Raw genomic sequence first — 12022 nt, forward strand, 5'->3', positions numbered from 1 at the left:
GTTCTCATTAAAACGTTACTTTTCATTATTTCACATCAACAATTGTATTTATCATGATAAAGAGACGATTTATATGCTCTGGGCTTTATACACTATAATCTAGTTTAGATCGGAAAAAATAGCGAGGTTAGGTACAAAAAAATTTGCGAGGCACAGTTCCGGTAAGTTTCTTAGGATATTTCATGACCCATATTTCATGACCCAATAAAATTGCGAACGAGACAGGAAATTATTATTAAAAATTCTAATATTTTTCACAAAAGATTCATAAAATACTAATTCGAAAGTTTTGAATATATAATATTAAATTTATTGTCAAATAAACAACTCTTTTAATTTCTTAGTTTCTAATTCATCCGGGCGCGAGGCCCTGTGCGGGCGCGCTTGTCGCACACCCTTAAATACAGCGCTAGTCCTGGAAGGGTTATACTTGCTCGCCCTTTTGACTACTCTTCTCCGCGGGTCGGTAGTGTACCTTCCATACATAGAAAAACTATGTACTACACAAGACCTTCTATACATAGAAAAACCATGTACTCAGTAGTAGGTTATGCAACTCACTTGGTATACGAGGTAGTGCACCAGTACAGCGAGAGCTTCCACCCCTCGGCTGGGCGGAGGCTGCGCTACCGGGGCGGGGGCGGGCGGGGTTGGGGGCACCACGACCAGGGGCGGAGCCTTCGGACTTGCCGGCCGGGGGTGGTCTGAAAAAACAAATTATTTTATTACGAATAATTTTATTAACGGAATTTTCCTCTCTCATAATAATAATAACAATTTGGATTATTATTATTATGTGAGAGAAACTATAATACTTTCTTTATATATTTATTTTATTTTTATTTATTCGGGAATTGTACAGTTTACATATAAAAAAAAAGATATAATAAACAATAGTTAAATTAGCAAAAATAGTTACGTTAAAAAAAAAGCCAGTTAAACAATCCATATTTATGTTATAAAACTATTAAAGAACATTTAGAGATTTAAAAAAAAGGGTATGATATAAAATAATAGATTTAGCAGGAAGGAGAAGGAAAGGAGAGGAATTAATGAGGGTGGTTAAAGGATTTTTTTTTTCTAGGTGTAATAATAATAATAATTTGGATAATTTGTATAGCGCCATTTTTGTAAAATACTACCTCAAGGGCGCTAATTAAGACTGGGATAATAATAATAGTAGGATGATGATGATAATGATACACACAAATTTAATATAAAACGTCGTCAATCGATCTCGGGACGTCGAGTGGGCCTGGAGTGAGTCTGGAGCGGGGAAAAGACGAGCCGACAAATCGTAACGTAACAAATAATGGAATGGTATGGAAGAGGCAATGGAAGAAGAATGCTGAAGAAGTAGATTACAAAAAAATATTCAATATGTAACTAAATTAGTGTAATGATTGGTGCGATAAGCATCAAATGAACGAATCAAAGAACCGAATTACGTAACGATTTCTTTTAAAAAGGTCCTTATTTAATTGTATTTTTTTGTTGTTGTTCAAAACTTGATTGACCATGTTCATTTCAAATGTATTTTTTTTTATTTATTTTATATAATAACAAGAGTTTTTTTAAATAATTTAATTCGTTTTCTAGACTTGTACTTTACAATCTTAAAATTAATAACGCTGTTCTCTCCAATAAAGAAACTAAGCTCTTGTGCTTGGAGAGGGACTTACACCTATAATTTATTGTTTATGTTTGTGGGTGATATAATCTATTTTTATTAAAATTATTTATTATCTTATTTTTATCTTGGATTAATATGAATATAATTCATTAATTTTTGAAAGCATTTTATTGTCTTTTTTTAATATCTGTAGGAAGGTTATTGAAGTACATGGTCCCCAAATATTTAAAGTCATGTTGAAATGGTTTGGTATTGCATTATGGTATTGTAAAGTCGTTTTGGTATCTCAGAGATGAACTTTTCTTCAGATTTAAGTATGTATACATATTAAAATCATATTTCAGAGTGAATGTCCAATGATGTCGATAAATAAAGATATGGGAGGGACTTTTGTTTGGTGACAAGAGTCAAAAATGATTTACATTTCCTCAGTCAATATATAGCTTAGTACTTGTGTTTGAGAGAGTATAAACGGAAAACAGACATAAATAAAAATATGAGTAACTCTTCAGAAGTTTAATAATAAAGATTCTGGTTCACATGCGCCAGTTTGTGGAGTGGGCGGTATCCCAATATACTCCGCGTTGCTCCATTCCCAACGAGCTATTATTATCCGTGTTACCTACACTGATAGAAAAAAATAAAAGCTACCTGGACGGAAAAATTGCGGAAATGCAGCTGCGAATGAAAAATAAATACAAATTGATAAAATCATATCAACATAGATGAAGAAGAATATGGTTCAATAGAATATGATCACTTAAACCAGCCTATGACGGCCGTAAGCCTTGTAAATACCTAGATATTCTTCATATTGTTCTTCATCTACATATGTTGAGATGTCATAAAATAATATAACATTCATTAATAATATAACATTCATTAATATACACAGAGTTTGCAGAAGTAAATTGAGTAATTTTCAATTACGATATGATAATTTGACTATAAACATGGTTTCCTGCAAATCCTGTCTGGATGAGCACGTACCCAGTGGGGGTAAAGAGAATTGGCGCCATAAGTCTGCATCTACTTTAATTAATCTGACAGAAAACAGAATGTTTTGTTCGTTAATAACCCGACCCAACATGGCGTACATAATGTATGCACTGTTATCTGACGTGACCAATAATTGTGTACCTATAATTTATGTACGAATTAATGAATCAACCACAGCAAACTTCATATATTGTTTGTTGCTGAACAAATTATTTAAAATATGAAAGGAAGGAAAACAACATGGATTTAAGTGGCAAATGATCACAGAATGATCCGAGTATGTAATAAAACTTAACAAACTGTTAAAAAATATATGCCTAATTTTATAAAAGTAGGTAACAAATAAATTTGTATTGTAAAGATAATAGAAAAAAAAGTTTTTATGTTTCTCATTTTATATATATTATTTCGTTTCCCTAATTTTTCCAACTAACTAACTAACTAACCATCACGCCGCTTCCCCGCAGGGGTAGGCAGAGAGAATAGAGCGCCACACCACTCTGTCCTTGCAAACATTCTTCGCCTCTTTCACGTTCATGCATCTCCTCATACATACCCGCCGATTGTTACGACTCCTAACCTGACCACTTTCAAGTATTTGGCATACCTGATCGTGCCATGTTTTTCTCGGTCTTCCTCTGCTTCTTTTTCCACTAACATTCGCCTCATAAATTTGTTTTACCGTTCTTTCGTCACTCATTCGTTCCACATGTCCAAACCATCTCAACACACCTTTCTTAATTTTATCGATAATGCTTATCTCAGCTTTGCATTCCTTCCTTATTTCACTATTCGCACATCTATCATACATCGTTTTGTCGCACATTCTTCTGAGAGATCGCATTGTTTATGTTTTAAATACATATAAAAATGATTTCGTATACCAAAGAATGATGAGAATTGAAATGTAAACAAAAATTAATGAATGAGTGTACTATATATATATCGTAATATATATTTACATAATATAATTAAGATCAGGCATTTTATGACACGCTGCAGTTGACTCCGTCACTGGCTTATCGGGATAAATTAGAATCATGCGATTTTCTAAAAACCTAAACAAATGATTTTTTTTTAACTTTATAAAATAAAACAACTTTTTAACCATATTCATGTTTAACCCTGCTGATGAAAGGTTCTTTTCGAAACCGGTTGGAGAAAAAAACTGCCAAAAAAAGTTGCTTTTATTTTATAAAGTTTATTAAATGTGGCACAAAGTATCTGCCAAAAACATTCAACATACGTTATTTGCTGACCGAACGTAAATATCGTTTAAATTACCCCTGTAACGATCAAATTTTTCGCGTTAATGAGAAGCATTAAAATATTATTAATCGTTCCTCGAAGATTAAAAAAATTTTGGGCCATTACAGCTGTGTTCCTCCTTCAGAAAAAAATAAATAAACAAGAATTATTATTACCATAAAGTCGCATCAGGTTTGACACGTTTCCCGCGAGTTTTGTCTGAAATATTGTCTAGCGGATTCAGCCCGGAAGCTTTGATCTGCCAACGGGGTCTTAAATAGGCCACACTTCCAGCCATAGAAAGATAATATACGACGTCGGGGTGAAGTCTACAGAACGAGATGACTTCATAGCGAAGAGAGTTTGTGCAAATCACAACATTACGCGCCAACTCGCTGGCAGCAGTTCAAGGGCACCAGAAATAGCTTTCCCCAGAGGCAGGATACGTCCGAAACGGAAACTAAACATCTACATACTTGTAATAGGTGCTTTCCCCGCTTCAGCGATACGACTTGTCACTCAACAATTATAATTGACTCACTTAGTTCCATTCAATGTCATGATATCGAGCCAATACAATTGAAGGCTTTGGGACAAAAACCACACATTTTTACAGGAGACTGAAAAAACAAGCATCTTTCCACAAAATTTTAAGTGTGTCCAAAACCTTGTTCACAAACCTGGATTTTTTTCCATTTAAGTTTTTTTTTACATTCTCAACATCTCAACATAGATGACGAAGTTGGGATGTCAAAATACAAACATCTTTGTTGATATATGTATATTATATAGAGTGTGTACGAAGTACGTTTTTATATGAAGAGAAATCGTGTTTTTTCTAAAAATTTATTTTTTACAGTTGTGTGTACATAATCAAAAACAAAGAAATCATTTTTTTTTAAATTGCTGTTTTTGGGACAGCCATAATATATATATATATATACATATATATATATATATATATATATATATATATATATATATATATATATATATATATATATATATATATATATATATATATATATATATATATATATATATATATATATATATATATATATATATATATATATATATATATATATATATATATATATATATATATATATATATATATATATATATATATATATATATATATATATATATATATATATATATATATATATATATATATATATATATATATATATATATATATATATATATATATATATATATATATATATATATATATATATATATATATATATATATATATATATATATATATATATATATATATATATATATATATATATATATATATATATATATATATATATATATATATATATATATATATATATATATATATATATCTATATATATATATTTCTTTATAAACATTTTATAAGAAAATTACTGTTTTGATCTTAAATAAATAAATAATAATACTACTATGATATAATTTATTTAACTAATATATTATACATCAAAAGATCACCTATGATAATTTATATATACATTATCTGATAATTTGGCAACCTACGAAGAATGAGGATATTTTAAACGATTGTGAAGAAGCCAATTATACTAATCATTTAGATATTTGGATCACCTTTTATTTATTAAACGGTTGTTAGAACAATGAACGGAGTCAGGTATTTTTTGTATTTATTACGCTCGAAACCAATTATTTAAGACTTAGGTTAAATTCTTAAGGAAATGGGGTCAAATACAGCACACTAACATTATGCAGTACCAAGCTACCGTTTTACGTCGATCACAAGTCGATTTGCTATCCACCGTTATTCTTCCGTAGTTACTTTTGAGTAAACATTCAAATAACATTGTTAGTTTTTCAAATACAAAAAAATGGGGTTAATCGAAGTTTTTCGGATTTCGAATTCGAACGTAATTTTCAATAATACAAATATAAGGGAAAAGAGATTCGAGTTATTCTGGCTACATTACGATCAATCTATTAATATAATTATGATGGATATCACTATGCAAAATATAAATCGACCTCTTTTAATATAAACATTGAATGCAAAAATATAATAATTAGTTTGTTGTCACAAAACTGTTATCAGTACACAAAAATCTGAGCGATCAATAATAATCTGACTGGGATTCAGATTTAAGTAAAATAGTTCATTATCATTATCTTCTAAAAAATATACATTTAAATTAAGAAATATAAAGTAATCAAAATCTGTAGCAAAAATAATGGTTTTAATCTTTTTCATATCCCTATCGTTTTTTCGCGTTAAACTCTTCAATATTTAATAGCCGTTTTCAGTGTTTTTATCAAATATTTGACCTTGTTATGACAATTCCAGAAAAGGAAAATTACTCAATCTTCACTCCGTGTAATTAAGGTAGGCAGTAGAGGTAGGAAGTAAGGTAAGCTAGGTACTACTTACTAGGATAGGCAGTAGAGGTACGTAGTAAGGTAAGCTGGTACTACTTAGTAGATAGGGCAGGTATTGGTTGCATTTTTATATGTTGCACGGGTAAGTTAGGATAGCCACTGCTTTTCTGCATATTTGGAAGGCACGCCCCTGCCTAATATTTAAAAATTTATGGCCCAATGACAGATCGAAGATGCATGGTATAAAATGGATGGGTTTATTTTTTTTTACAAGGAAACGTTAATCGCTTTTGTAGAGTGGACATACATATTATATAAAAATAGGTAGAAACCTAAGTTAATTTATTCACGTGTTACAAGTATACCTTCATGTATTAGGTATCAAACTGGTAGTTCTTGGAATGCTTACTTGTACATTGCATGTGACTAAAAACGACTCTACACCAAATATGTACTTTGGCAGTATGCTCGATATGGCGTCACATCAAGGCTCCACTGGTCTTACTAAATAGGCTAAATACTTTATAAAAATGTCAGCAACAATTTTAAATGTGACAACACTGCACCAATATATTCCACCTTATTATATCGACTTGTCGCAGTCATGTACCGTAAATTATATTAAATACCATTAAACAATACAAATTTTTATGTAAATAAATAATAAGTGGTCTTAATACACATTTGGGACTATAACTTTGTTGCGTTAGCTGGTATCTTGAACAATGTAAACTTTCAACGTAGTGACTGAACTTACTGCTTCATACCAAATAACTGAGAAAATCGAAAATATTTATTTTAGACCATAAAATTATATTTTCCGGCGCTCGAAAATCAATTGATTTTCAGTTTGTTTATAAAATTAATTATTTGTTTCTGATTTATCTGCGTATACTCCCTATTATTCATTATACAGACATTACACTCTCCCTATGATACACTACAAAAAAATGAAGGTAGGGATCAGACCGAAAAACCTTTTGAAAAATAAACACAATTATACTAAATATAACAAAAAAGAATTTGTGCTATATTTGGTATAATTGTGTTCATATTTATACATTCATTGCATTTGTAATTACACCAAAATCTAGATATCATGGAGTTTCGCCTCCACTGTATTATAAAAATATATCTTATGAGAGTTTGCTTTACCATTAGCAATACAGTACCATAATACAGTATTGTAAAAATCACCAGATTAACATAAAATTAACTAGTCAAAATTATGTATGTACACGGATTGGCTAAAAAGCACTATGATTAAGTTTGTTTTAAAGCGTATTATTTGATTCATATTTATCTTTTGATAATAACATACTGTGCAATGTTTCTTTTTATACCCCAGATTACAACAGATTTTTGTTTATAAATCTATTTAAACCGTATAAATGTAATTCGTGGTTCCATAGATCTAATTGAAAAAAAAGTCGAGATCATCGTAATTTTCAATTTTAAATAAAATAATAAATTTCAAAGGCAATTAAGGCGTGGCGTGATTTCTCTAATAAATTATAACATAAGGAATAATTCATTAACTTTCTACGAAATCATAAGAAACATAATTTTTAGTTGGATGCTTTTTATATACATATATGTATGTATTTGTAGATATTTGCATTATTTACATATACATACAATACATCGTCTGACGCTTAGTTCGTGAAACTATACGGGATAATTATTAGAAAAAATCCTACTTAAATTTATCAAAATAAACGTAATTTTTTTCTACAATATAATTTTAAAAAAATCTGAATGATACCCTAAGATTTTTGCAGAGACTATTTATTTTTCCACATTTAGATATTACATATAAAATACATAATATTTTGCATACCCAAAGAACAAAAAATATAAGATAATGCATTGCCCATATAAAGTACTTCGTATGGAATAATTCCTCAATTCTGCAAATTGCTAACATTGTACATAGATAAGAGCCAGACATAAAATAATATAATGATAAAAAAACTCTCAAAAGATCATGAAAGCGTTACATATTAAATCATTAGCAATCGCGAACTAATGTGTCTGATCACATTGAGAAACTTGTTCCAGAATGAAAGTTATTTGCTGTAAAAAGTCATAAGGATTAATGCCCTCGAGTGTACCTTAAACAGGCCACAATAACAAGTGGTAACATGATGCAGGGCTGGGAAAATTACGGGCAAGACGTCCACTAACTCTACTTTCAGAAGAATATATTGCCCTTAAAAAATATTCCAAATAGATAATAAAAAATATTCTAGTACTTACATAGATACAGATTAACATTTTTTATAAGATTTATTTAAAATATGTTCAATCCAAAGCATTTTATTTGGAATGCTATTAGGATAAATTTGATAATATATTTTGTATATTAAAAGCATTGTTAACTTTGTGGTTATCTTTCATCGTTCAATTTGTCTAATACCACTTAAAAACAGTTTTTAAGTGGTATTACACAAAGTGAACCATGAATGATAAGGAGAGTTATAAACCATATAACTTCAAAGTATTTAGGTGTTCTACCTAAACATGTTAAATTTTATCTTAAAAAAAGAGATTCTCAGTTTTTTGATAGAGATCGAAACGTTCAAATCCAACTCTGAAGGACCCTTTTCACATGTGTTTTTTAGTTGCGATTAAAAAGAAATCAGTAGTATAAAGGTAAGAGTGCAAAACATCGGTATTTATTTGGTGTCTCGTTGTTTTACATAAACTCAATGCGACCTTCCAGTCCAAAAAGCCCTGCAATGTGACAATGCACCTATACCCGGTATAACCATTAGCGCGTGACGTGTGACATCGCTAACGGTGCGTTTTATCAATGAATTACAGAGCGAGTACCTCAGAGTACTCATAAGTACATAGTGATAGTAACTGCTTATACTTGGTAATACATATCACCATTTTACCGGCGTTCGTGTGTCCAATATCCCTTGTACTTAACGGTATGGTGTGCAAAACGTTCTGCGACATTGTTTCCATATTAAATATCGTATCAGTAACGAAACACGTGTTAAAATATCAATAGGTGTATGTATATTTAATATGAAATTAGATTATAAAGCAAGAAATTACTTTGTTAGATAAACCGAACATGATGGACCATTCACCAAATTGTAAGGACGAGGAACCTAGACATAATATGCCAATTTATAAGAAAAAAACATTTTAGACGGATTCATAATATAGAAAGAACCTTAACATAATATACTGTTTTTTTTTTAAATATTTAAATATTAATTTTAAACTTATTTCTAATATAGGAAGAATCTTAACATAACATGACATGTTAAAATACTTTTTTTTCAATATGCTACAGAAAGAATGAAAATCGTACACCAATCTAACAAAAATAAATCTGTTGGGCAATTGGCTAGGAGAGAGGAATATCTCATATCAATTTCTGATATTATTTTTTATTACAATTGATATACGTCTAATTTTTGCCTTTAAAATAAAATAGAAATAATGTGTTTTTAATATTTACAAAAAAAAACTCCAATTTCATACCATTTCAGTGAGCCTAAGCGGCTCATTATTAAAAATGGGTATCAAATTTTGGATGCGTGGGTTTGAACCCAGAAACTCTGACTCAAGAGTCCGCGACACTAACCTAACCTAACCACGGGACCTCTCCTCTTCACTATTAAGACATTTTTAAATCGTTCGGATTTTATTATTTATAATATACTCTAAGAACCTCACGACAAACTACTTGAATAGCAATTTATAAGGACTTAAGATATTTATTCAATATACTACAATACAAAATAAAAATAAAAATACGATATCTATTTACATATATGAAAAGTATCGTTCACAGTATTCATTAAAACAATAAAACTTAATTGGGTATACCTACTTGAAGACTTAAAAGTCTGCTTACATAATATTTTATATCCAGTCCAATCAAGGGCCAATTTTTTGGCACGGACTGCAGGAAACGCTTGTAAGATTATAAATATTCCAGACTTAATAGGAGAGACTCCTAACTCACGTTAATCACGGAAGAAAAAATAGGAATTTTAATTTTAATTATTATTCCGCGTTATAGGGTGAAAGAACGATGGTTACTCAATCAAATACATCTGAAAGAAAATGTTTTATATTATGTACTAATAAATGTATGTCACATATATACAGGTTTTTAACCCTTTTTTTAAAAATTATTTTGGAACGAAATTCAACAATACATCATCAGGCGGCAATGACGAAACAAATAAAATAAATATGGAAAAAACATTTTTTAACCCTCGATTACGGGACATTCGTAAAATTTACGATGGCCATTCAATCAGGTGGGAGCACCACATGTAAAGAGTGTAGTTTTCCCGATCTTACATTTTGTATTTTATATCAAGTTCTCAAAAAAATGTTGCACTTATTTAAAAAAACAGCTTTTAGTAAAGGTTTTTGGTAAAATATAAGTTTTTCTTATCGTTGTACATTTTGCGATAGTCCCATATTAAGGTACATTAAAATAAGTCCCGTTGTCTAGAGTTAAATAATTTTGGATTATTCGAAGTGCTGATATAATGCAAAAATATACACATTTTTATACGAAGATTTTCAGTAATACTTTAGGACAGAAAGTTATCAAATTTGTAAATATAAAATATCATTTACTCACAGGTGGTCAAATTCATGTGTATGTTATTATACTATGTACCAAAAAGGACATATCTAAAAAAAATTACAAGACATAACGTTTAACAAGTAACAAAGTGCATAAAGTAAAGCAGTATGCACTTACTTAATGCTTGTATGTATGTATATATGCTAATTGGTGCAGTAAATCATGAATGGGGCTCCTTGCATGGAGTATAATTATCGGCGAGATCGCGGCACCAGAACTGCTCAATTAGCACGAAATACAAAACGAGGACATGCGTAACTAACTTTATTATCAACAAGAATTTATACTATTATATTGTGTCAATGATCAATGGCTTGTTTATCGCCTAAATAGTCACTTAACCCCAATACTGCAGCCCTCTTGAAATGAAGAGGAATTTATTTGTCTTCTGGTGCGAGCCCCTTGTTTTCAGAATATTCTCAATATTATGAATATTTGAAGCATATACTAATTTTTACTTATATATATATATTTTTTAGTAATATTAGTATATACCCACTCACCGTGTTCACAAATTGGGAAAATATCGGCGTTCATATACATTTTTATAGTAAAATTGTACGATTTTTTTATTATTAAAAAAATCCTAAATTTTATTCGTGCTAGATAAAGTAAGATTGTGCATCAAGAAACACCATAATGATGTACTTTTATGTACATATGTAAAAAAAAAATTAAAACAATGGAAAAGGCCCACATCCAGCAGTGGAGAAAAGGAAAAGATGTGTATATTTTTTCACTGATTTAATAACGAATTATACATTTATACACCCGATCAAAAAAAAACATTCAAAACAGATTAATTTAAATCAAATTCAATGAGATGTATTCAATAATTTACACTATAAAAGTTTTGAAAATAAAATAATGGGTTTATAATAGCAGTAAGTCAATGAAAATTTGGTCACGGTTTTACTATTTTTTTAAAGGAGAAATTCAACAAATAATACGTTAATATGGTATAATTCGTAAGTAAGAAGTACATGGTTAAATAAATACTAATTTGTTGCGATTAAAAATCAAATAAATAAAAATGACAATGCCTGACGCAATTTTACAAGCTTCTTTTTAACAAAAAAACAATACTTTTCCAAAAACTATATATTTGATAAAAAATCAATCCAATCACAAATCCAAGCGTTATCCGATA

At 29.7% G+C, this 12022-nt stretch overlaps 1 protein-coding gene across 5 annotated transcripts in view; it reads right to left on the minus strand.

Moving 5' to 3' along the window:
* The window catches only part of LOC148311647 (uncharacterized), a 177720-nt gene that overhangs the window by 11909 nt on the left and 153789 nt on the right, over nucleotides 1-12022 (minus strand). For all 5 annotated transcript variants that reach the window (XM_088256328.1, XM_088256329.1, XM_088256327.1 and 2 more), the window contains exon 7: nucleotides 562-704. In XM_088256328.1, the coding sequence (XP_088112454.1) occupies nucleotides 562-704 (143 nt within the window). The remainder of the gene's footprint in view (nucleotides 1-561; nucleotides 705-12022) is intronic.

This window comes from Brachycentrus maculatus, unplaced genomic scaffold (genome assembly GCF_059751285.1).
Source record: "Brachycentrus maculatus isolate JH-2025_06_01 unplaced genomic scaffold, ASM5975128v1 h1tg000060l, whole genome shotgun sequence".
In the NCBI taxonomy this organism is placed as follows: domain Eukaryota; kingdom Metazoa; phylum Arthropoda; class Insecta; order Trichoptera; family Brachycentridae; genus Brachycentrus; species Brachycentrus maculatus.